At 49.0% G+C, this 26,892-nt stretch overlaps 1 protein-coding gene across 6 annotated transcripts in view; it reads left to right on the forward strand.

Moving 5' to 3' along the window:
- The first annotated feature begins 5,120 nt into the window (after positions 1–5,120).
- The window catches only part of KCNB1 (potassium voltage-gated channel subfamily B member 1), an 85,729-nt gene continuing 63,957 nt past the window's right edge, over positions 5,121–26,892 (forward strand). For 5 of the 6 annotated variants that reach the window (XR_012491057.1, XR_012491056.1, XR_012491059.1 and 2 more), the window contains exons 1-2: positions 5,121–5,550; positions 6,750–7,482. Coding sequence is in view for 2 of the 6 variants with exons in the window: in XM_074317265.1 (XP_074173366.1) it covers positions 6,916–7,482 (567 nt within the window). In the remaining 4 variants the exon portion in view is untranslated. Of the gene's footprint in view, positions 5,551–6,108; positions 6,223–6,749; positions 7,483–26,892 lie in introns of all 6 variants that reach the window. The other variant, XM_074317266.1, reaches the window with a different exon arrangement.

Here is a 26,892-nt window from a genome sequence, read left to right on the forward strand (position 1 = left end):
TGGACAAGGTTGGTCAAGGGTAGATAGGAGAGACTTTAGTCCCCAAAGGTAGAAGAGCTGGATTTTAATGAAATATTATCTTAGGAGAATCAGTTAATTAGTTCTTGATCTCTGTGGCTTTGATTTCTTCCTTTTGCTGACTCGCTCCTTTTCCAATGCATCTTGGAGTTCCCGAGCCCTGCTGCAGCGAAGACATATTAGTTTACCTCTAATTGCTCTGCTGGAAGCCCGTGCCTCAGTCCATCCTGGCCCTGCATTTCATCATCACTTGGCCACTAATCCTGGGAGTTAATGGCTTTGGCAGAGTCCAAGTCACAAAGGGGCATAATGGAATACATGCAGGTTTACCTATCTCCCTCTGTGGGGACCCTCTGGTGGTGCCCAAATTTCCTCCCAGAGAGGGAACCCAAGAGACCATATCAAGGCTTGGCACAGAACATTACATGTAGTAAACACTCTAAAATGTCAGGTCGCAGATGGGTGGGAATGGTGGAGTGAGTGGGTAGATGCAAGGGTGGGTGGGTAGGTTGTGGGGTGAATGGAGGGATAGATGGATAGGTGAGTGGGAGGGTGAGTGGTGCATATATTTGTGATGGTTAAGTGATTGGGTAGGGGGGATGAATGAATAGGTAGATAGATGCATGGGTGGGTGGGTGGATGAGTGAGTTGAGGGTAAGCATTGGGTGTATGAACAAATGGCTGGGGAAGTGAATGGATAGATGGGCAGGTCAAAAGAAAAATGATGTGTGAATGATGGATGGACAAATGGTGGGTGGGTGGGTGGGTGGGTGAATGAGTGGGTGGAAAGATGAATAGTGGTTAGAATACGTAAATAAACAGAAAGAAAGATGAGTTAATGTGTGAGTGCATGGATCGATGGGTGAGTGGGTAGATAAATGGGTGGATGTGTAGTCGGATAGCTTGGTGGCTGAGTATGGAGGGATGGATGGATGGTTGAGTTGATGGGTGAAAGATGAAAAGAATGGGTAAATATTTAGGGTGGTCAGAAAACCAAGTTCGTCTATTTACCAGGAAACCTAGGACTTGATAAAGGCAACCAAACTAGCATAGAACTGGCATTAGAATCAGACATCTAGTCACTCAAGGATCATCCAACAGCTAATAGATCTTCTTTAGATAGAATATTCAGCCCAAGGGTGAGAGAGCGAGAAAGAATTTTAAATGAGGTCCGACACGTGCAAAGCATTTAGGACAGTGCCTGGTATATACCAGTAGTAACTGCTCAATAAAGTGAGCTGCTATTATTGTGTGTGTTAGTATTGCTGCTGTTATGTTAATGTGTATTTACCAGTGTTAGACATGGTGCTAAGAATTTCCTATGCATTATCCCATTAGCACCGCCCCCAGCAACCCTAGGAGGTAGAGTCTATCATTAGCCCCATTTGCCCCACGATTATGATTAATATTATTAGGTAAGACAAAAGAAAAATGGGCGAGAAGACTGGAGTCCAAGCTGATGGAAAAATCCCTGGGACTGCTAGGTCTTTGGACAAGGCCAAAGTGAAGAGCCGTTGTCCTGAGTGACAGTCACTCAGAGATGTCAGTGATTTCCTTTGAGCCTTTGGGTACCCCCATAACCACCCTCATAAAGCAATTATTCCTTCCCAGGGGTTCGTGGGGGAGAGGGAAGTGGGGATTAATTAGTCCTGCTCAGTGCCCAGAAGTGCCAAATAACCTGAGTAGGACACTCAGTGGGATTATAAATAAATGATGGCTGGCATTATGGAGTCCAAGAAAAAAAAATCTGACTTCAAATGGACACGTCTCTTGCCAGCACAGTTTAGAGTGGGATTCACTTGTATTTACATGGATGAATCGGGCCAAGTTGACCTCACTCAGCCTTGGGGAAAACTCTCAACACCTCTCAGTGGGAAATCCCAGAGGCCTGAGCAGAAGATAGTTTGTGACTCTATGTTGGTACTCGGCTGCCCACTCACTAGTTGACCACTGGAATGCTGTTCCCCTCAATGAGATTTTTAGTTTTCCATCTGCAATGGTTGTACTTGAACTCTTATTGCAGGGCCCCTTCTCTATAGAACCTTCCGAGTTTTATTGCTTTTTTTCTGTCCTGTTTCCTGTAAGTTCGTTTTCTTTTTGCCCTGTTTCTTGTAAGTACATTATAACATGGTAAACTTCTGGTTAGTGGAGAGAGAATTGTATCAGTTGAGCTCTTTGGGACATAAATGACAAAATCACAGCCCAATCTGGCTTAAGTGAAAAGGAGTATTTACTGACTCACATAACTGAAAAATCCAGAGGCATTGCCATCAGGCATGGCTGGATCCAGGGGCTCTAGTGACATGTTGGGACTTAGTATCTCAATGTCTGGACTCTCCTTTCTCCCATATTGGCTTTCATTCTAGGTAGTCTCTCCAATTATGATGACAGAAAATTCTAAGCAATGAATACCAGCTGCTTTCAATTAACTTATAGTATTTTCATTCAGAACATAAAAATTCTAAATTGGGCACTGTGCAGAGCTGAGAGACCAGAAAGAGGCAAGACTATGAGGCAAGAAGCCTGGGTCAAAGAGCCAATATTTCAAAGAAGACAGAGCAAAAGGATGGAAAAATTCTGAAAATTATTAAAAAATAACACAGTTGAGCTGCTGAATCAGTTCTCATACCACTCTCCTCCTGAATTTTTATGTGAGATAACTAAATATCCTTATTCTTTAAGTCCCTATTAGTTAAGTATGCAGTTACTTGAGATGAGCAAGACCGACCAGCTCCCGCCCTTGGGTAACGTACAATTTGTCAGACAATGAGAGCTATCAATGAGTAAGTGCTTTCTACAAATTCCTCATCATAATCCTATAAAGCTGGAACTCTCTTTATTTCCACCCCCATTTTACAGAGAGAAAAGTTGAGGCCCAGAAAGATTAGACCACTTACCCAAGGTCATTCTGCAAGTAAGTAATGACATCAGTCATTCTACTCTCCAGAACTTGCTCTCTGAACCACTGGATAGGCAACACTGCCTTCCTGAATAAGCTCGTGCTAAATCCTTGTTGAGCAAATGAATGGACAAGTAGTAGCAACAGGGCTGTTTGCTGAAAAGTGACAGAGCTGTTTTCATTGTCTGTACTTCCAAGATCCAGGTGTATCTAGATGCTCTTTATCTGACTCTGGAGCCAGACTTTGCAGGAATCAAGCCACGCAGAGGGAAGAATCTGAATGACATGGAATATCTAGCACTAGTCTTGGGCTTGGGGAAGACTCCCCTGGTAGAGCCTTCTGGCTGTGAAATTGCCCAGCTATCCCCACCACCATCATCCCAGTCCAAGCCCTATTACTGCTGTCCTAGACAACTGCAGAAGTCGCATGATGGGTTTCTGCTGTCACTTTTTGTCTCCCAACACTCCATAATGCACACGGCAGCTGGAAGAATCACTTTAAAACATATCAGCACACGGGACTTCTCTGCTTAAAACTCTATCATGGCTTCCCAACAATATTAGAAAAAAACTCAACCTTGAGTATAAAATCCCAATGAAGCTCTTCATGGCTTGGTCTGCCCACCTCTCTAAGATCCCTTCCCAAGTCGATTTCCACCTAGGGCCTTTGCTCTTTTTGCTTCCCCTGCCTGTACCTCTTTTCTCAGAACTTCTCACAGTTGTCTTCTCCCTGCTCTTGGGTTCTCAGCTTAGATATGTCACCTCCTTTAAGAAGCCCTCCCTGCCTGACCACCCTATCTAAAGTTGCTGACACCTCTCTCAGGCATGCTCTTCCTCCTGTTTACTTTTCTTCGTGGTGTTTATCATAATCCGAATGATGTGGTTTATTTATTTACTTATTTATTCACTGTATTCTCCACCAGAGTATAAGTCCACGAGCATAGGACTGTCTGTTTTATTCTTACTGTACCTTCAGTGTCTAGGGTAGTGCTTGGATTATAGTAGGTGTTCACTAATTATTGATTGACAGAAGAGCATTTCCAGACCGGGACATTAAATTAATCCAGGGTTTCTCAACCTTGGCACTATTGACATTCAGGGCTGGAGGATTCTTTACTGTGGAGGTCTGTCCTGTACATCGGAGGATGCTTAGCAGCATCTCTGGCCTCTGCTCACAAAACGATGGCACCTCGGACAAGAGTCATGATGATGGAGGTGATGTGAATGAGCAGATTAAAGATATATAATAATATTATGGAAACAAATCCCTTAATTTTAGAAATGAAGAAAAGGGCCAGAAAGGGGAAGGACCTTACCTTGGGACCTGGTGGCTTATTCACGGCTTTTCTCCTCCGGAGCAGGGGGCTCATTACCCGAGCACTTGTTTACTTATCATGCAGTAAATATGTATTTGAAAAAATAAATGAGGAAATGGAAGGCCCACTATGGCATCCTTATGGAAGCCTTGATCACCTCTCCAGGTAAATCCTTTCGTTAAATATTCATTTCTGGGGATTATTTGATTGATTTTGTCTCCTCCACTGGACAGGGAGCTCCATGGGGAGGACATTTCTTTTACTGAGCCTGGCACAGGACCTGGCACACAGGAAATTCTCAATAACCAGCTATCCAATGTAATGTGAATGAATGTTTGAATCACCAGGCTATATAAACTAGCTCACCCCTTACTCTCTGCCCCTCACCTTACTTAATTTTTCTTCTTAGCAGTGATCACCAACTGCCACATTATGTATTTGTTGATGTATTCTTGTCCACCTTCCCCCCTAGAATCAAGAATTCCAATCTGGAATTACATTTTAGAATCTAGAATGGAAGCTCATGAAACCAAGGGACGTTTAAAATTGCAATCTGACCCCATCCCCGCCTCTATCCCTTTCCTTCACTTCATTATTTCCCCAGCACTTATCACTGTCTGACATATTCTTTGACTTGTTTTTGATATGTCTCCAGCCAGTTCCACAAGGGCCGAACGTTTGTGTTTGGGTCACAGCTGTATCTCAGACGTTTATCCTAGTGTCTTGCACACAGCAGGCACTCAACTCAGGTTGTTGACGGGACTGAGAAAGGCGGGGTTGCGAGGAAGTCAGTGGAGGTAGTCAGGTAGAAAGGGTAGGGCTGCCAGGCTCCTCCTCGCCCGAAACCCCCAGCCCATGCCTAACCTCACCAGCAGGCTGGGCCGGGCAGGCAGGAGTTAAATGGCGCGCACGCCCGCGACCCGCAGGTGGCGCCGTCCCTCCTCGGTGCCGGACTCCCGGCGCTCTGAAGTGCGGGACAGAATCGCAGCGAGCGCGGAACCGAAGCTCAGCCCCGACTTGTTGATCTCGCCCAAGCCGCCGCCGCCGCCGCCGCCGCCAGGGCAGGAGGAGGAGGTGGAGCAGGAGGCGCCGCCCGTTCGCGATCCTACCACCCGCGCCCCACAGCGTCCGCCTGCGCCCCCAGCCTCGGAGAGCCCGACCCGGCTTCGCAGCGTCTGCAGCCCCGGCACGTCGCCTGCCCGGCAGGCGTAGGCCGGGCCCGGCCCAGCCCCCGGTCCGCCGCTGCCCGCGGGCGGGGGCGCCCGGGCGGCCGGGGCGATGAGCGGTCTCTGGCCCCGGGAGGCGGCCGCCCTGGGGGTGAGTGTTTGGGTGTGCGGTCCGAGGCGGGGGCGCAGGGGTACAGGAGCTGGAGGCTCGCCTGCCGCGGCTCGGCCTGATGGTCTGTCTACTCAGGCACCACGGCTCCAAGCTGGGCTTGGCGGGGGGTGGGGGGGAAACAAGGGCTGGGGCCTGGGGAGACGCGTGATCTTCTTTCCTGGGCGAGAGGAGAGGGTGTGAGCCTCAGTGCGGGGGGGGGGGGCTCAGAGGAGCCCCCCAAATCACCAGTGCGCGGTGGGAGAAGGGCAGCACGTTTTGAAAAGGCCAGAAAATTCAGCTTGTTTCCCCGCCTCCCACCTCCCCCACCCCTTCCCTTCCAAGCCCCGGGAAAGGCGCAGAACACGGAGTTATAAAAAGCCATCACAGGAGAGGAACGAGGAGGTGGAGAAGGAGAAGGAGGAGAAGGGGGCGGGGAAGGAGCTTGGGGAGGACGAAGCAGGTAGATCCCCAGGACTCTGCGCGCCCATCCTGCGGTGGGTTAGGGGGCGCAGAGGGAAGGGTGGGACCCCTCGTAGAGCTTGGCTTTGCTGTCTTCAGGGCTCATCTCGTCGCTGGAGCGACCTCAAGAGACGCTCCCGCGGCTTGGGGAGAAGGGTCGCTCCAGGATGGCGGGGCTGTCGTGACCACCCTGTCTGTTGTGACCTCCGACAGGTGGGCACCTGAAACCCCCCCAGAATTCCCCCCAAATCTTTTAAGTTTTAGCAAAAGCAAACCTGGTGCCACTCAAATCCTAATTATCTCTGAGCGGGGGAAGGAAACGATGTGAAGTCTTTTTTTAAAAAAGTTTTTTCATGCAGCACCCCTCTCTCCCCATTCCCGGGCCAGGTTCGGGACTCGTCGGGGAGACCTAGAGAGAAGCGAGTTTCAGCACTCGACGGGACGGACAGCGCCCCGGGCGGCCGGATCTGGCCAAGGCGGCAGAAACCGGGGTGGGGCTTCCTGGGTGCCTGGGGCGCCTCTTGAGGGCCCTTACCCAGCTCTGAAGGGCGGCCCCTCCCTCCATCCATGGGGTGGGGCGGACTTCAGCACTGGCTGGAGGGACAGCGCCCAGTCTTTCTGCCCCCTTGAGCCACTTAGCATCCGGAAGGTCAAGGCCGGCTGGTGCCCGGGTGGAGAGGTGGGGAGGGGCTGCGCCCAGCTCCCTGTTTGCTGACCTGCTTCCGCTTTCTACCTTGCAGCCGTCGGGATGGAGGTGAGAAGACGGCCGTGACGCCCTTCTGCGCGGCCCCCTGCTCCCGCAGCAGCCCACAGCGCTCCCTGCCCCCCTCCCCCGCAGCGGCCCGCCTTGCTGCCCAGTGACAGCGGCCTGGGGGGGCAGGGGGGGCAGGGGCGGCCGGACCAGCGATGCCGGCGGGCATGATGAAGCATGGCTCCCGCTCCACCAGCTCGTTGCCGCCCGAGCCCATGGAGATCGTGCGCAGCAAGGCGTGCTCGCGGCGCGTCCGCCTCAACGTCGGGGGTCTGGCGCACGAGGTACTTTGGCGTACCCTGGACCGCCTACCCCGCACGCGGCTGGGCAAGCTCCGCGACTGCAACACGCACGATTCGCTGCTCGAGGTATGCGACGACTACAGCCTCGACGACAACGAGTACTTCTTCGACCGCCACCCAGGCGCCTTCACCTCCATCCTCAACTTCTACCGCACTGGGCGGCTGCACATGATGGAGGAGATGTGCGCACTCAGCTTCAGCCAAGAGCTCGACTACTGGGGCATCGACGAAATCTACCTGGAGTCTTGCTGCCAGGCCCGCTACCACCAGAAGAAGGAGCAGATGAATGAGGAGCTCAAGCGTGAGGCCGAGACCCTACGTGAACGTGAGGGCGAGGAATTCGATAATACATGCTGTGCAGAGAAGAGGAAAAAGCTCTGGGACCTACTGGAGAAACCCAATTCCTCTGTGGCTGCCAAGGTAAGTCTGGGATCTGGTGGCGGGGGGGGGGGGGGGGGAGGGGGGGCTCTTCCTGTGTCCCCAGATTGAAGACCACAGCTGGGGGACTCTGGCTTAGTTCCCAAATATGAAGACCAGAAAGGCAGAGGGGCCATAGCCGAGACCTCAGAGGCGAGGACCAACCCCTTCAGAGTGTTCCTATGTGGCGTTGATCACCCCATCCTTTTATTATTTAATACTTTATATCCGACTTTGTTGGAGAAAAGGATTTACAGAGACTTATAAAGACCCACAGCAAGAGGATAGACACTGCAAATAAGAAAGAGCACAGAGAGGTGATTAAGCCTTGCCAGAGTGGAGTAGAGTTGAATTTGGTCTACTCTCCTTAATGCTCTCTTGTGGAGTCCCAGACCCAGGCTGGAGGAGGTGTTACCCTACTCTTACTTATCCCTGTATTTTTAACCTCAGTTTGCTCCAAGGATGGAATGAAAGCAACTTACAGATTTGCTTGGACGTTGAGAGACTGTCAGGCAGTTTTAACATAAGAAAAATGAGGCAAAGGGACTTTGAGAGGTGGGTGTGTGCACACATGATGTATGCAGCTGGCTGTGGAGGCTTGTGGGCGAAGGGTCACCCTTGGTTTGTTCTTTATTTATTTGGTGAGTTAAATCTAAGAAAGGTTTGATACAGCTTGTGAAGATGCTTTGGCTGTTGGAAGAAGATGTAAATTTCAAAATAGGAGAGAAAAATGAAACAATTTGAAAAAATACAGCAGAAGGAGGCAGGAATGAGTTTGATTATACCGAGTGGGCCAGAGAGTCCTTTGTGCTGCTGGGTAAAGGCAGAGGCTGTGAGGGACTGAGACAGGCTTTGAATGGGGGCCAGGCCAGGCCAGGACATCATTGGTTGATGAGCAACTTCTCTGTGTCAGGCTGGGATTCTGGGATGCGCCTGAGAGATGGGGGCCTGTCTTCATGTGGCCAACATGCTGGGTGTCAGGATAAATGACAACATAGTGTGTTCACTATAAAAGAGGTCATGTGGGGCCCAGGCACAGCGCAAAAAAGAGAGGTGTTAATGTCAAAATCTAGGAAGACCACGTTGGGAAAGAGGTGTTGAAGATAACTTGCTCTCTGACAGCAGGACCAAAAATGGGGGGGGTGGGGGGAGGAGCAGGGTGAGATAGGTCAATGTATTAATGGAAAAAAGGAACAGGGGAGGAGGAGGTCTACATGTCAGCCATGATGCATTAGCTAGGGCTGCCTCCATCCAGCCTGGCCTCTCATTGTGGAATCCCCTTGGCACAGTTAACTCCTCTCTCAGCTGCAGGACTGGGTCTGAAGGTGACCCTGTGGGGTCCTTTTCCCGGATCTGACTTCCCAAGGAGAGGCCTATGAGAGTGGATGCAGGAAGGGGTGGCTGGTAGAACGGTGGAGGGAGGCCCACAGGTTTTCTCTCTTCCCTGTCAACCCTAAAGAGGACAGAGAGATTTTCTGTTCTGAGGCTGTGGGCTGTCTGGTCATAATCCTGCCCCCAGAAGCCTCTCTTAAGACAGAGTCACTCACCCTTAGCCGGCTTAGGATCAACAGATTTATTTTGCTATTTCCAGGGCTGGTTCGTGCTTTCCACACCCTATTTAGGCCCATCATGATTCTCCTGCCTCCCTGCCCTGTCCCTAAGACTTAAGAGTGAGGGGCGGGAGAGGGGAGGGTCACCCTCTCAGAGAAAAAACAGGCAAAGGGCAGTTTTGGGGTTGACATCTGGCAGCAAGGCAGAGGAGCTCAGGCTTTCAAAAGATGCTGTTTGGGAATAAACAGCCTCATCTCTCCCTGGGGTTAATCTGCTTGCAGGGACGAACTTTGTGACCTCTCTGTGATCCCAGGCTCAGCCGGCACACAGACCTGGCAGACGGCTGGTCGAGGATATTTTGCTTCCAGAGCTGAAATGAGAAGGCAGACAGGCTCGTTGGCCCTCAGTATATAAATCCTGACTGCCATTGATCAAACATCTACTGTGTATAAAGTGCAATGACCCAACTACGTAGTACTTACACCAATTCTCTATTATTACCCCACCTTTCTCAAATAGGGAGGCTCAGAGAGGTTACGTAACCTGCCTAAGGTCACATAACAGGCAACACAGGAGTTGCCAGAAATTCAAACTCAAGTGTGATTTTGAAGACCCTGTTCTTTCCATAGTGATGAAGTGCCATAGTCTCCTTCCCAGTCTCCCTACTTCCACTTTTGCCCCCTGCAATCTACTGCCCACACAGCAGCCACAGTGAGCTTTTCCAAAAGTAAATTGAATCACATTATTTATCTGCTTAAAATCCTCCAGAGGTTTCCCATCACACTCAGAATAAAATCCAAACCTTCACCACGACATACTAGACCCTGTTAAATCCAGCCCCATGACTCCTCTGAGCTTATCTCTTCTACTCTCCTCTAGTTCACTTGATCCAGCCCCACTGGCCTCCTTGCTGTTCTCTAAACAAGTCAAGCTTTATCCTACCGCAGGACCTTTGCACTTGCTGTTCCTGCTGCCCAGAATGCTCTGCTCAGATTGTCTCATGTCCGGCCGCTTCTCCTTATTCCTCATTTAGCCAGATCTCTGCCTAAATATCCTCTCCTCAGAGAGACCTTTCCTGAGCCATGTGTAAAACAGCCCCTTTCTCTTAGTCTCTGTCATATTGTGCAGCGTCTTTCCTGCCTGATCTTTAAGCACCATCTGAAATGGTGTCTGCTTCCTTTTCTTTCTCTGCTTCTCTCCCACAGGAGTGTGAAGGCCCTGAGTTGTACTCACTGCTCTGTTCCCAGCACCCAGCATGGTGTGTGGCACAGAGGGTCTCAGATAACGACATGTAGAATAAATGAGTGGACCAAGCAGTCAGCCAGTCACTGTGTCTCAGGGTTTGAGGATCTGTCACTCCTTCCTCTCTGCCCACCTGCAACTGTTCCCTGTGCCTCTGGCCTCCTTCAATCTGTACTTTGCTACCTCACCCCCCACCTATCCCCCCAACTTGGATGGCTTGCTTGTCACACAGTGAGACCTGTGGAAGCTTCTCAGAGGTCACAGATTGAGGAGGTAAAATGGAGGCTCATCGCTGGGTGACGGTGAGATACAGAAATGGCCATATCTAATATGTTTAAGAGCAAGGACAGACCCAGGTTCCAGACCCAGCTCCACCACCCTCTCCAGTTTCTGGCCTTAGGCAAGTTCTTCAGCTCTGCAAGCCCAGCCTCCCACCTGCAAAATGGAAATGAAAGTCGCACCTTGCAGGGTCTTCATGAAATTGTGTTAGTCACACTTGAGCACAGCGCCTAGCACATAGTAGGTGGGACTTATTATAAATAATAAGGAGCAGAGTCCTTTCTGTATGGCTGGGTGGGCTGAGTTGCGGCCAAGCCTTTCCTGTGATAGCAGTACTGGGAGGCGGAGCTGACAGCTGTTAATAATTGATGGGATGTTCTGGCAACACAGAAACAAACCAAAGCACAGGTCCTCGCCTTCACCATCAGGGGAGTGAAAAAATCAAAATCCATTAGGTGAAAGGCAGTGTGATTGATTTCTGTTTGGAAGCTGGGGTCAGCCCCAACAAAGTGAGAGGGTTTTGATGCTGGGCCACCACTGGGTCTCTGCTTTCTTGGAAAACTCTATAGGCTTTTCTCAATAGGAGAGGGTGGGAACTAATTTGCCAGGCAAGGAGTGTCTACGTTCCCTGGAACGGTCTCAGGGTTCAAGCCCTAAAAGAATTCCCTAATTTCCAGAGTAGCTGCTGTTTATTGTGCCAGGCGCTGATCAGTGGAATTTTGCATCCACTGTCGCATTGAAATCCCTTCAACAATCCAGATAGTCTGCCAGTTTGAGCTACAAGTAACAGAATAGAAAACTCAAAGTGGCTTCTATAAGGAGGAAGATGTATCATCTTACACAACAGGAAGTTCCTTTCGGCTCGATGCCATCAGGATTCTAGATTCTTTTCATCTTTCTGCTTCTCCAACTCCTGCAGGTGGCTTGGTCCTCAGGCTTGATGTCTCATGTCACAAAATGGCTACCCAGTTCCAGTCTTCAAATGTAGACACTTAATATGTGCAACCAATAAAGAGGGGCATTTCTTCCTATACTCCACGTTTTTCCCTGAGAGGCAAAGCTTTCCCAGGAGCGCCGCAGCAGACTTCATTAGAAATCCCATTGGCCAGGATCAGGTCACATGCTCACTCTAGCTTGCAGGCAATCCTTGGAAAGCAGGTATCTGGCAATTTAAGATGACAGAGGGAATGCATTTGATGAGTGGTGTTACAACTCTTACAAAGAGGAAATGGAGGCTCCGAGAGGTGAAGTCACTTGCCAGAGCTCACACAGCTACATGCTCAGTAAATATATGTCAAAGGAATGAAAAGGGCAGACTAGAGTTTGAACCCTGGTCTGGCTCCCAAGCCTGTGTTTCTTAATCCTGAAATCATTCAAGCTCTCTGGGCTTCAGTGAGCTCATCTGCAGAATGGTGATAAAGCAGTGCCCGCGACTTTGGGCTGTTTTGATGATTCAATGAGATTTCAGATATAAATATAATTTGCAAATGGAAAGTACTTTCTAAATGTGGATTATTGTTATTATTATATTCAAAAGAGGGACAGTGGTCAGTATTTGGCCCATCACACATTTGATTAAGAATCAATTCTGAAGTCCAACAGATGTGGTTCATTTTCAGCTCCATCCTTACCAGGAATATGACCTCGGGCAAATTCCTTTCCTTCTCTGAGTCTCAAGTTTCCTCATCTAGAAAGTGGAGTTCACCAAGCAGGGCCATTAGAAAACAATCTGCGTAAGGGACTTAGCCCAGTGCCCAGGCCCATGGTAAGCATTCAATAAAATGACAACAGCCATTCTTAGTGTCATCCCTGAATTCCTCTGTTCTAGCTGCAACCCTGGTTGGCAGCCTTTCCTATTGCAATGCTGTAGATTGTAGGATCGCTGCCTGCCCCTTTCAGATTTCATGCCTAATGTGATGATACTTCTGCTTTCTTTGCCTAAGCCAGGGGGTTTCCTGCATTATCATCGAGAAAAAGGAGGGAAACCAACTCAGAATTCATGGGGCTCATTAGTGTTCTGAGTCATCTGGCTGAGGCTTTGCTGGGCCTGACTCAATCACCCAGAATATTTGTATTTATTCCTAGGAGACGATATGCCAGAGATTCAGAATCCTGGCTGTGGTGCCACACAGGACTGGGTTTGAAACCTAGCCCTGCCACTTTCTAGCTCTGGACTTTGGGTGTATCACTTCCCCTCCCGTAGTTTCCATTTCCTACTCTGTTATCGAGGGTGATAATAAAACCCACCTCACAGGGTTGACTGGAGGATCAAGTATGATAGTACCTGTAAAGTGTTGAAGATGGGCTTTGTAAATCTAGTATCCCGATTGATAAAGGGGGATACAGCAGGAACAGCAAGTGCAAAGGTCATGCGGTAGGATAAAGCTTGACTTGTTTAGAGAACAGCAAGGAGGCCAGTGGGGCTGGATCAAGTGAACTAGAGGAGAGTAGAAGAAATAAGCACAGAGATGCTTCAGGGACAGTTGGTGAAAGATCAGGGACCGTTTTCAGACCTTCCTGACGCCACTGTGACCCTCATCGAGGCTGAGACCTTTCCATTCCTCCAGGATCATACCTTGGCTGCTGGTCTCTCAGGGGGCTTAAAAGGCGATGATAGGTTAGAGAATGTGAAAATGCTTAGGAGGGAAGAATGATGGCCAAAGGAGCAGTTTGGCCAAAGCTTAATTAACTGAAAGAGAACAAGCACGAATTAAGCACCCACCCCATACCTGGCACTGTGTGTACTTCTGAACCTCATAGCATCATGGCTAGGAGCCTTGATTTCAGAGCTGGAATGCCCAAGTTCAAAGTTTGGCTCCTCTACTCACTAAACATGTGATTTGGAGCAAACTACTACTGCAGCTCCGCTCATAAATTGGGAGCAGTAGCAGGGCCTGCCCCATTGAATCGCTACCAGCATTAAATGACGTAGTGCATGCAAAGCACTTCAAAGAGGGTTTGGCACATAGAAAGCCCCTAGTAACTGTTAGGGTTTTGTTATTGTTGTTGTTTTTAATTGTGATTGTCTCATTTAGTCCTCCTGACAATCCTGCCAGATAAAGAAGCTCCTTTTCAAACAATTATTATTCCTATAAAATGATACATGCTCATTATAAGATGAGTTTATATAACGTGCTCAAAGTCACACGGGCAATCGGGATAGAACAGGGACTCAGACATGGGAGAGGAGGTGTGGTCAGTCTCCATCCATGGCCTTTCAGCTCTTACCATTTCAGTGTTGCTAGCCCAACTCCCAGCTCTCCCAGTTCTTTGTCTAGAAGCTTCCTCTGGCCAACTGAATCCAGTAAAGACAGGGAACTAATGGCCCACCCAGAGCAGCCCCCAACTGCCCACTAATGGTAGAAGGTGTATAAATACCCTCACTCCCTCACCCCTGGATGGGGTGTAACTCAGAGGTGCATGGTCTACACTGGCCCCAAGAGTTCTTCAGAATTAAGCCCCAGGGGCCTACAGTGGTTCCTGGCTTGATAATACATCCTGTTTGGCTTCTTTCCTTTCCCTGTCTCACGTCCCCTCTCCCCTACTAGTGTTTTCTGGGATCACTTCCCACATAAGCCACCTGTACTTGGATCCCCGTCTTAGGATCTGGTTCTGGGGGCCCCACCAAAGACTTGTGTCAACGTATTAACACAGAGGGCCTCTGACCCTCAGCAACCCAGGGCCATCCTGGGGTGATTGGACTTCCTGTCCCCTCCCTCCCCGTGAGTCTGTCACCCAGGGCAGCAAATGGTGCTGGAAACACTGGACATCCACATGCAAAAGAATGAAGTTGTTCCCTTACCTCACACCACATACAAACATTGACTCAAAGTGGATCGAAGACCTGAAAGTATAAAACTCTTATATGGATGTCTTCATTCATTCAATAAGGTTTATGGAGCACCTACTGTGTGCCAAGCCCTGGGCTGGGTGCTGGGGACAGAGCAGAGAACAACACAAAGGTCCCATCTCTCATGGCGCTGATATTTCAGTAGGGGAGAGAGTGAGACCATTCATAAAATAAACTAATACAGATACTGACTGGTGCAAAGCAACTGTGAAAAAGAAATCATGACATCGTCAGGGGAAGATGAATGTTAATTGGATATTTGGTGTGATGGAGGAATTAATGCTATTTTTTTGGTGTGATAATGCTATTGTGATGATGTTTAAAAATATTTATCTTTTAGATATACAGACGGAAGAATTTATAGATGAAATGACAAGATCGAATAAAAATGTACTGTTTTGGTTGGTGACAGGTACCATGAAGAAAGGTTAACAGGTGAGGGATTTAATCAGGATAGTCAGAAAAAGAAGAAGGTGCCAAGTAAGCAGAGACCTGCAGGAAGGGAGAGAGGGAGGCATGTGGACTGTTGGGGGAAGAGTATTCCTGGTGGAGAGAACTGCACATGCTAAGGCCCTGGGGCAGGGGCATGTCTGGGGCAGTGAAGGAACCTCCAGGTGGCCAGTGGGGCCGCAGCAGAGTGTGCCAGTGAAGGAGTTAGGTTGGCAAGGTCAGAGGGGTGACCTTGTCTGTTGTTGCACTTTGGCCTTTCCTCTGAGCCCCTGGGCCTCTGCACTGGCCTTCCCCATCCAGTCCATCCTCTGCAGAACCTGAGCCATCTTTCTCAAGTGTAATCTGTTCATGTTAGTCATCCCCTTCCAAAAATCCTTCCATGGTTCCCACTGTCCCGGGGATACAGTCCAAACTCCTCAGCCTGACTTTCAAGGCCCTAGCCGACCTCTCCACTTTCATCTCCTACCGTCCTCTCTCCATGGTACCGCCTGCTCTCACAACACCCACCTTTCTGCATTCCTCGAAGACTCCATCCTCTCCCAGTCCTGCTCCACATCTTTGCCGAAGCTGAGTCCTCTGCCTTGCACCCCTTCTTCCTCTTGTCTGCCTGCAGCCTCTCTCTCCCCACCCATCAAGGCCCAGCTTCTTCCCTTCACCATCCACACCCCCTTCGGGCAGCACCGATTGCTTCCTCCTCTGTGCCCTGATAACCTGACGTTCAGGCCTTCCTTGCACAAAACACTGTAAAGATTAGCTTATGAGTTGTTCTGTAGCTGCCAGGACTGGGCCACAGAGAGGCAGTAATGCTTACGACAGGAGGCCCTGCCACCTGACTTGCCTGGGTTCAAATTTCAGCTCAGTCACTTTTGAGCTGAGTGCCTTTAGGTGAATCACTTAACTTCTCTGATCAATTTCCCGATCCATAATTTGGGGACCCTCACGAAAATCAATTTTATAGGAAGCACTCAGCCCAGCGCCTGACACGCAGCAAATGCTCAGTACAAGTTACTATTGCTGCTGTTGTTATTGTGGTTGTCATTATTAAGTGGTAGCAAACATTTGTTGAGTGAATAAGTTGGCAAATTTGCATGACCTTGTGACCACTGATCAGAGGGGGTCCCCCTTGAAAAGCAAAGATCTCCCCAGTATGGCCTTCCGTCTCCTTCCACTGTCCTTGCCTCCACCCGCCCACTTCTCTCCCTGCATTTCCTGGGCCAGGAAGAGGTGACCTCCTGCCTTCCATTCATAGCAAGGAGAAATGATTAAATTAGACACTTGAGGTGTTCCCTCACCCTAACTGCTCCATTTTTGCTCTTCAGCAAGGTTGGTCTCCACCATAATTGCCCACCATGGCCTGGCAGGCAGATACTGTATTTGAGTTACTGTTTGCCAATTCAACATCATCACTCACATCCGCCAGGTAATGGACTTGGAATCAAACAGACTCTAAAAATAGACCACCCTATTTCACTAATTGCTGCCTAGGGCCCATCCCTGAGTCTTTCAAGGCCCATCTGATCCTTGGGGCCCTTGACCTTGGCCAGCATGGCCTCTTAGTATCCTTGCAGACCGAATTGTACCAAAGAGGCAGCCCATGACTACCCCAGGGGCATGTGAAAAGCAAAAAGAAAGGTGCAGATAAGGTGATGATGTCGAACCAGCCTTCCATTAGCTTATCATGTCTGGAATTCCCACTATCTCTTTGAATGGATCAATTTTCTTTTATCTCCTATGCCTTGGATAAGTTTACACATCCTTTATTGTTCCTCGAAAATGCTGACCACAGTTTGATTCAGTTACTCCCTCCTATTCCTGGGACAATCCTGTTGGTTTCAAAGTTAGCTTCCGTTCTAGGCTTCTCTGGTCCTTATATGTGCATATATTGAGGTCCTGCTTCAATACCACCTACTGTTTGTACACGGACATTTATTGCATGTGACCATATGCCAGGGACCACGCTGGGTGCTTGAGAAGTACTCATGTATCTATTAGGATTCTTTTGGTTGCAGGTGACAAAAATACAGCTCAAATGGACTTAAGCAAAACATTATAATTGAAAAGTCCTTGGTTAGATAAGGATTCAGGTAGGGCTGAGTCCAAGGGCTTAAATAGTTCAAGACTTGGTCTCCAATATCTCTAAGTTGTTTCCTTCTTGGTGTTGGCTTCTCAGCAGGATGTACCAACATGGCTGGAAAGATAGCCTCTAGCCACTCCACGCTTCCATCTTAAGGAAAAAGCAATTCTCTTTCTCAATACTTCCAGCAAAATCCCAGGGCTGATTTTCATTGGCCCCTCTCTGAGCCTATCATTTAGTTGGGTCTGGATCATATGTCAATGGCTGGAGCTGGAATGAGACTGAAAATGGGAAAAAGATGGTTCCCCAAAGAGAAATTGAAATACTGTTTCTAAGAGAGAGAGAATAAACATAAGCTGGCAAAAAAGAATCCACAGCCATCATGGAGCTTATGGCCTACCAGAGGAAGTTAGGCATTAAACAAATAAAATGTTGAATGGAAGAATAATCACACAGACTAATAAGTATTCTGTGAAGGAAAGAAGCAAGGGGTTTTGATGGCGAGTAACAGGGTGTGGGGACAGAGCCCCAGAAAGTAGTTTACAGGCTCTCGGCCTCACATGGAAGGGTGCTGGCTCGGGTGGTGAATGGCCGTCGGCTGTGGCTGATTGGCCGTCGGCTGTGGCCGGTTAGCCGATTGGCCGCTGGTATAACTGCTGCGGCTACGGAGGATTGCCAAGGAGCCGAGCAGAGCCGAGCAGAGCCGAAGAGAGCGGAAGAGGAGAGCAGAGAGAGAGGAACAGAGGAGAGAGTGGAGAAGAGTCGTCGGTCGGTCGGTTGGCGGAAAAGCTGACGGCAGGTCGGCGTCCGGTGGGCCCAGCCTCCAGTGAGACCGTGGTGGTATGGCTCCCCTACCTATGGCTCCGTGGGTGTTCCTTTTCGGCCTCACCATATCCTGTGTTCTTGTGTGGGGAGCGGGAGCAGAGACCCCGCAGGCCGCCCCGCCTAAAAGATGGCGCAGCGAGCAGGCCTCCGCGCACGACAAATGGCGCAGCGAGCAGGGTCTCCCGCACGACACAGGGCATGATCAAAGAGGGCCTCCCAATGTAGATGACCCTTTCTGGGAACCTGAACTTGATTTCTGTCCTTCCTGAGCTGCAGAAATGGTCTTCTACAAATTCTCTGTTCCTACTTCTCCTGCACCATTTAGCCTGCTCCCTCTTGTATTGGATTTTCTTACCAACTTGTTTTACCTCCCCAACTAAAGCAGGGTGTTCTCAAAGTCTAGGACGTATTCATTTCTGTGCTCCAAAAAGCAGGGTGGTTGGGCTGCTGGGTTCACAGATAGTTTTATTGGTACATTCATTTACCTGTTATCTAAGGCTGCTTCTGGTAACAACAGCATTTATGGGAAAAGTTTGCAGACTTGTGTTCTAAAGTTATTTCAGGATCTGATGCAGAGGAGGGGCTCTGTCAGAGGGGTTTGTTGGAGGATGGGAGGGAGGGAGGGATGGCACAAGCTAGCTGTGTGACCTTGAGCAAATAACTTAACTTCTCTGGGCCTCTGGCACCATATCTTTCAATGCCAGCTGCCCCTTCTCATCCTTCAGATCTCAGCTCATATGTCACGTCTTCAAAAAGGCCCTCCCTGACATTGAATAATCAGTTTGGACCTGGTGGCATTTACCCTCTTTCTGTGAGAAAATGTCTCTCTGGTTTATTTTGAGATTAGGCTCACTTGGGGCAGGTATTCTTCCCTTCCTCTTCACCCGTGTTTTCCCTCGTCTCATATGCCATTTTCCTAGTAGGACAAGTGGAAAGAACGCTAGTTTGGGACTCTGGAGACCTGAGTTCGTAATCCCAGCACTGCCCCCATATGAGCTCTGAGACAAACCTTTCCTCTCTATGGGCCTCAGTTTCTAAAGCTGCAAAATGGGCATGGTGAGTTTGCCAAGCAGGAAAGACTGGTGCACCCCCCTGTGCCAGAGTGGCCAACACTGTGCAGCCAAGCACAGATGCTTCGTTCATGTTGTTAGTTTTCCTTCTTCCTTCCTTTTCTCAAGAGGTAGAGAGGAAAGAGCGTCTTACCCCAAATCTTGCCTTAATCTGGCCTCTGACGACACCTTGCTTGCTCTTTATGCAATGACTGTGTCAAGGAGTGGCTGGGGAGTGGGGGGCTTAAATACTCCCTCAACCCTCTGCCAGTCTCCATCACACCCCCATAAAGCTCTGTGCAAATGCAACCTAAGGCAAGTCCTCTAGTCCCCTCCTCCTACCCCTCCCTCCAGGTTGCTGCCCCAACACCCCCTCCTGTATAAAAGATTGTAGCCCTTTACTGGCCTCACGACTGGGAGAATAGACCAATCCAAAGAGGTGTTTTCCAGACAGATTGAGAAGTCCATGGTGTGTGTGTGTGTGTGTGTGTGTGTGTGTGTGTGTGTGTGTGGGTGTGTGTTGGGTGTCCCTAATTACTGAATGATCCACTGGCAGGGCAGGCTACAGAATTTGTGGGGGTGCAGTACAAAATGAAAATACAGCCCCCTTGTTCAAAAATTTGTAAGAATTTCAAGATGGTGCCAGCAGAGTATTAAACCAAGAGTGGGGCCCTTGTACGCACAGGGCCCTGTGTGGCTATGCAGGTTGCACGCTCGTGAAACAGGCCCTGCCCTCTGGGAAGAATGGCTCCAAAGGCCTATGGGAGAGGAATAGAAGGTCTCTCCATCTCAGAGACTCTGTCAAGGACAAAGTGCCTCCTCAAGCTCCCTGCCTAAGGGACATGGGGGCCAGAGCAGGGACCTCAAACTTAGACGGCTACGGGGGCCAGGGAGGTGGTGTGAATAAGTGAAGCAGCTGGGGGGAAGAACTGTGGTAGGGTAAGTTGGCAGTTAACATTCAGCCTTAGTGGCAAGGAGGCAGCAGGGAGCTGTGGACTGTAGTGAGAATGGTGTGTACCCTGACATGGTCACACTCTCCCATCTAAAGAGGCAGCTGCTATTCAGCGCTAGGCGGGGCTTTGGGCCTCGTCAGAAATTTTAATGATCATGTACGATGTCCCATTTTTTTCAATGTTGGCAAATACTTTTTAAATAGTAAAAACATTTGAGTGGGCCAAACAGAACGTGTGGGAGGACCACCTTTAGCCCTGAGGGCTCCAGTGTTTGATCCCTGAAATAGAGAGCCATTGGATGGCTGGGAATGGGCGGAGGCATCACTTCTCGCCTCTGAGGCTCTCCCATCTGGAAAGGGGAGCTGAAGAGGGTAGAGCTTGGGTGACAGAGCCACAGGTCCCTCCTCCCCTCTTCTTACTCCTGGTATCAAGCACAGCACAGGGTGGCAAGTGTTTGTTGAATGAATGACTGTCCCACCCAGCTGGGACTTGGCTCCAAAGCCCAAGGCACAAGTCAGAGAAATTCATGGCTAAACCCTTAACCTATTAGCTAATAGGAGCCAATGTCTCCCTACCCAGTCTCCAACCAGAGCAGGAAGAAAAAGCTGCTGTCATAGTTAGAAAAAGCGCTGGGTATTGAGTCAGCAAACCAGACGGCTCTGAGCCTCGGGTTCCTCATCTGTAAAATGGGAATAATAAGCTCCCTGGGGTTGTCCAGAAAATTGAATGAGATGAAGATGTAAAGTATTCAGCAAAGTACCTGACGTACTGGTATTAATGTAAGCTGGTATTATTTTTACTGTTATTTGCATCTTCCTCCTCCTCCTCCTCCTCATCTGAACATTTAGCTTATTTCCAGGAACTGTGGGCCTATAGAAGAGACTATTATGTAGAATTAAATGTTATATCCTTGTGAAGTTATATCAGCTCTACAAATTCAGGCTGGAAAGCCTGGGCGTTTAGAAATTCTTGGTAGAGAGTAAGGTGTCTGGGATTGGAATTCTGGTGTTCAAAGTTGGAATTCTGCCACTCACGATCTCTGCTACGATGTTCATTGTAGGAGCTTAACCAGTCAAGGTCACAACTCTGGGGTTCAAGGTCAGAAGACTGCCATCCATTGTCAGAATCTTCAAATCTGTAATTGAACCCAAGGAGTATGAGTCCAGAGCTTCGCTGCTCGTGATCGAAACTCTAGCAGGCAAGGTCAGAATGCTGATATTCCAGGTTGCAACTCTTGTTCAGAATCGGAATTCAGAGGTTCAAGGTCAGGACACTTCCGTGGTGTTCAGGATCGGAATTCTGGCCGGCACATTTGGAAGACTGGTGTTTGCAGTCAGAGCCCTTGTTCCCAATTCATTATTTTGTGGGTTGCGTCCCTTCTGTGTTAATGTCCCTTATGTGTTAATGCTTCATCATCCGCCCTCCACGACAACAGTTCCTGAAGAAATGCAAACCACAGAAAGTCGCCCCACCTCTATTTAGCCGGCGGGGTTCTCTTCCGTATGCCTTTTTTTTCTTATTGTTTCTGACACCCATCCACTTGGGAGGTACCGGTAGAGGTGTGAGCCTCAGGAAGGCAGCTGAAGAATGGCTCCCCCGCCCCACCCTGCCAACGACCCTGGAGGCTATTGTCAGTTCTGTTTAAATCCACTTTTTTTTGCTGGATGACCTGGAGCAGGCCTAGGGTAGCTGCCCTGCCAAGCCCCGGGGGGCACCTGGATAATCTCACCAGCCTATTATACAGAGAAAGGCAAACGGTGTCAGGCAAGGATCCTCACAGAGTGCCAAGGGCTGTGGCTACCCAGCCTGGGAGATGTGTGGCTGGCAGTGACATGTGGGGAAGTGGAACAGTATGCTGGTCACTGCGGTCACCAAATGCATTGTTGGTGCCAACTGGAGGGGGAGCTTCATTGATTGTGGGGTGGAGACGTGCTAAAAAATCATCTTTAAACTCTACTTACAGTGGTACAACTCAGTGGAAAGCGGGTGCCCTATGAGGATATTTGCTGGGTCACGTCCCCTAGGAAATGGTTATAGCAACCCTCCCTCCAACATTCAGGTTCCATTCCTTTACCTTCCTTTATTTTCTTTCATAGCCCTTTTCACCACCTTGTGTATTATATGTTTATCTGGCTCTTGTCTGTCTCATCCCACTCATTATAAGCTCCATCAGAGAGGGACTTGGTCAGGTTTTACATCTATCTTCCCAATGCTAATACTGTGCCAAGCATATAGTAGTTACTAAATAAAAATTTGTTTACTAAACGAATGAAAGAATGTTGCCCCTTCAGATACAGTCTTAGAGAGTTTTCCAACCTCTCAAATCACTCCATGCAGCGCTCACCTCAATCTCATCCATTCTATCTGCACAGAGTTTTGGGGTGGGGGTGAGGAGAAGGGGCAGTAGGGAGGGGCATTATCCCCTCATGGCTTCTAATTGTTCTCAGGATAACTTCCAAAACCTTTACAGGCCACTGAGGGCCTGTAAGAACCACCACCTGCCTTCATATTACACACACATCACATGACTCCCTATCTCCTTTCTCAGATCCTCAGGACACCATTCTGGATCTCACCTCAGGGCTTTTGCACATGCTGTACTGACTAGAACAGTCTTGCAGCCCCTACCCTGGGCCCCTGGGCCTCCTAACTCATCTTTCAGGACTCTGCTTAAATACCCTTTCCTTGACTTCCCAAACTTGATGTCATTCCCCGCGTGATGGCCCCTCATTTCTTCCAAGAGTTTATCATTAGACACCCTAGGTCACTGCTTTTGGATTCCAAAGTTCATCACTGTAAGGACAATCTTCCTTGAACTGGAGGTTCCGTACAAGGGAGGTGGCCAGAGCCCCTTCCTTTTCACTCAGACAGATGCAGAACCTGGCTCGCCTCCCAGATATGAGACATTCTCACTCACGGGAGGAGGAGTTTGGGTCTCCCAGGGAGATTTCCTACCTGCCCTCTAAAGTCTGTCCCTTACTAGTCCAGTACAGTAGGCCTGCTGTCCCCTCAGTTACTTCTCACCCTCCAGCACCCCAGGCTTCCCTGGGAACTCTGAGGAGGTTAGAGGGCACAACCCATCCTGTGTCTCTGATGACACCCACATAGCTAACACTTACATACCACTCTTTACAGGCATTAATTCATTTAGCCCTCATAGTGCCCTATGAGGAAAGTATTGTTATTATCCCCATTTTACAGATGAGGAAACTGAGCCCCATCGAGGTGGAGTAACACATGCAAGGGTACAGCTAAGAGGTGGCAGGGAGGTATTTGAAGCCAGGCTGTTACCTCCTGAGCCCAGGAACTGAAGCAGCACACCTCTCTTTTCTGTTCTCTGTAGCTTTCGCTCTCTTGCTTCTTCCTTCTATTCTTAGGCTCTTGCCTTCCTCTTTTTGCTCTTTTCCCTTTTCTCCTTAAGTGACTCAAACTCCTCAAGTTATTAAACAATCCTACTTGTGTGGATGTTTTGTTGTATTTCTCAAATTTGCTGGAAATGGCGTGGGGAGAAAGGGTAAATCTCCTCCCTGGATGGACTGGTCCATACAGCCAGTCCCGCCACCTTCCTGACTTCATCCCCCACCACGATCTCCTGGCTTCCTGTTGACAGCCCACAGATCTCATACTTAATAAATCCCTTTCTGCCTCAGGCCTTTGCACATGCTATTCCCTCTGCCTGGAATGCTTTTCCTCTCTTCTTCGCCCGATTAGTGCCTGCTCATCCTGAAGCTCCCAGAGTGAATGTCACCTCCCCTGGGAAGCTTTTCGTGATCTCTGAATAGGTCAAATCCCTAGTTACGGTTTTCCAAGTTCTAGGTGCCTCTCTTGGAAGGCCCTTGTTCCCATTATAATTTCACATCCATGTAAGCAATTATTGGATTGCTGCCTACCTTCCCCAACCCTGAGTGGACTGTGAGTTCCTGGGTAGCAGGGTTTGTCTGCTGTGCTCTGTGCCTACCTCGGTGTCAGCACTCCATAAAATTGTGCTGAATGAATGGATGGGTGAATGAATTCAGAGGCTAGTCACGGTTGGCAGAAAGCAAACATCACACATTTTTCAGTGGGGAGTGGATTAGATAGTGTGAAATGTCTAGCTGAAACTCCAACCATAATGTTCTTATCACCCCAAACTGAAAGGAACAAGGCACTACATTTTTTTTTACAAAAGCCATATAGCTTCTCTGGTTCTCAGAATGTGTAGAATGATGATTACAGCGTGTTCTATTAGGTTTTGCAAGGTACCTACTTGGGTTATATTTTATAGGATGCTATTGAATCTTCCTTAAGCAAACATCGCATATCAAGATTCTAAACCCAGGAAGCAAAAGTTCTGAGAAAGGTTTTAAAATGAGAGATCCCGGCAAATTCACCAGAAATGTGGTTTACCTGGTAGTTGCACCACGTTTGGGGACAGGTGGACATGGTTCAAATCCCAGCTCCACCCATAGCGCCCATGGCCTCAGATGCCTCTGAACTGACATTTTCTGTAAACTCCAACCTCTGAGCACCAAGGCCAGAGTAAAGAGAGTCCCCTGTTCCTTGTTATGCCAGCAAAAGTCCCAGGATTGGCTCTGATTGGACACATTTGGGTCATATAGTCATCTCTGAACCAATCCCTGTGGCCAGAGGATGACGTAAGTGAGGAGACTGGCTTGAGTCATGAGCTACCACTGGGCCCAGGGGAAATACCTCAAATAGGGATTTGTTTAATATTCTTCTTTAACTTAATTCATTTATTTCACTAAATCAAGTTGTTTTAAGAGGAAATTCGATATCATGAAGAATTGGTACCATTTGCCATGACTCATGTTATGAAATTCTAACCAGATGCTGGAGGCTGATACCTGCTCTCCTTGGGTTAAAAGTAGAGATGTATATGTGTGAGAGAAGTGTTAAAATCCCATTAGCTTCAAACTGAGACTTTCTCTTTAAGAGAGTTTGAAGGTTGGAAGGAGAATTGGAAAGACTAACACCTTCTCACTCTGAATCAACATGATTTGATGTCTTGTCCCTGTACCGCTAAACCAGTCTTGGCTACACATGAGAATCATCTGAGGATCTTTGAAAAGTCCCAATGCCAAGCCGTCCCCCAGACCAATTAATTCAGAATCTCTAAGGGCAGGACCCAGGGCTTGGTATTTCTCAAAGCTCCCAAGGCGATGGCATTATTCAGTGAGGTTGAGAAATTCAGGTGCCAATACACTGAGTACCAGAGGTATGTGTCCCACATTAGCACACACAGGGGCTCAGCAAGGCCACTGGGCTGAAGGTAGGGGCTCCCTGGGAGGCGGGGGCGCCCTGGGCTGGTCAGTGTGTCAGAGAACAGGCTCCCGTTTCCTCAAACTGAGCAGGAGTCTGGGGAGGATCATTTAACACTCTTGAATGGGAAGGAACCATGCTTCCATTTTCCATCCAGAAGGATTAGATTCCTGGGATGAAATTTATCTCTTACCCTGATCCTACCTCCACTCTCTGGGGTACAACAGGTTGTTACCTGAACTAGCTGTTACCTCTCCGTCCATCTGTCAACCGTCCCAGACCCAGCTCTGCTGCTTGTCAGCTGTGTGGCCTCAGGCAAATCACTCAGCTTCTCGGGTCTTCAGCCCTCTCATCTGCACAATGGGAGCACAAGGCTGAGATGTGTGATCTTTAAGGGCATATCCCCTCTGGAGACCTGTGAGTCTTCATCAGGGAGCAGCCACAGGCTCCTTAATCCCACATCTAAACCCTAGATCAGGGACTCTCAAACCCCAGCATAATTCCGATTCCCAGGTCTGCCTCCTGACCACAGAATCAGTCTCTGGGGCAGCCCAGGACCTGCATTCTAACAAGCATCTCAGTTGATTCTGATGCAGGTGGTCCTTGAAGTCCACTTCTAAAGCAAATTGCCTGAGTGCCCACCACTGAAGCCCCTCATCCAGAGACCCAGCCCATAGGAGCCACACCTTCCTCACAGCAGCCTTCTTACGGGTGAGGAAACTGAGGCTCAGGGAGGCCGAGTCCTTTGCTCAAGGCTCTGCAGAGCTGGGATTCGAACACAGAACCTGCCTAACTCCAGAGCTGGTGTTCTCCTGCCTTTCACCATCCGTTTTTAAATGGCAACTTCCCCACCCCTGCACGCTTTCTCCCTTCCCTCCTTCATTATTTTTTCCCCACAGCAATTATGACCTTCTTCCCTGACCCCACTCCTGGCCTATATGAATGCATGCTCCACGTGAGCAGAGTTTTCCGTTTTGTTTACTAAAGTATCCCCAGCACCTGAATTAGTGCCGGGCACACAATAAGTGCTTAATGAACATTTGTTAATGAAGGGAGTCCCTAAGCCTCAGTTTCCCCAGGTGTGGAATTTAGTCCTTGACTCATCCATCTCAAAATGCTGAGCTAATAGGTGTTTTGCTCACTGTAGAATGCCATGACCAGGTGAGGGGAGTTTTAGCATGGCACGGGTCAAGGTGAGGTGTGATCCTGCCCTTGGCTCTGCTCAGGGCCGGAAGGTCTCATGCCTTTCAAACCTGGGGTGGGGGCTTCCAACTTCCCAATTCCCTTCTGCCCCATATCTCCCTCCCTTCTGCCACACCACCATCTCCCAAGATCAGATCTCACTATCCTCCCAAGGCCTGTCCCAGGGCCTCCCCTGAGGGCTGGCCAGGCCGCTTTGTCTTTCTTCACCTTGTAACTTCATCTGCTCAGCTTGGTCGTGGAGCCTGGCCCCATCCTGTCTTTCCTTGGTGAGGCCTCCCCAGCAGGCATATCAGCTCAGAGAGCCCGCAAGCTATGATTCTGACACGCTGCACAGACTCTGGAGGCCACAGATGGAAGAGGTCTAATCATATTCTGTTAGCCCAGATGTGTGACAGTACCCTTTTTTTCTTGGCTTTATTTTGTGTTGTTCCAACACTGGATTCAGTGGGCTGCAATGGAGGGTGATGGAAACTTAACCTCAGTTCAATTCAGTCTTTTCGACATCTTTCTTCCCAAGGGTTGGCCCTCAGGTAGGGAGATTTAGGTAGTGATGAAAGAGTGCAATAAGGGAGCAAAGTGGGGTGCCCTAGGTGCTTCACCCACATCCCTTTTCTAGACAGGCTTCCCCCACCCCAACTGTTGCAAGCACCAGCTGCTAATAGCTTATTATTGTATTAA

Source organism: Rhinolophus sinicus, linkage group LG13 (genome assembly GCF_036562045.2).
Source record: "Rhinolophus sinicus isolate RSC01 linkage group LG13, ASM3656204v1, whole genome shotgun sequence".
In the NCBI taxonomy this organism is placed as follows: domain Eukaryota; kingdom Metazoa; phylum Chordata; class Mammalia; order Chiroptera; family Rhinolophidae; genus Rhinolophus; species Rhinolophus sinicus.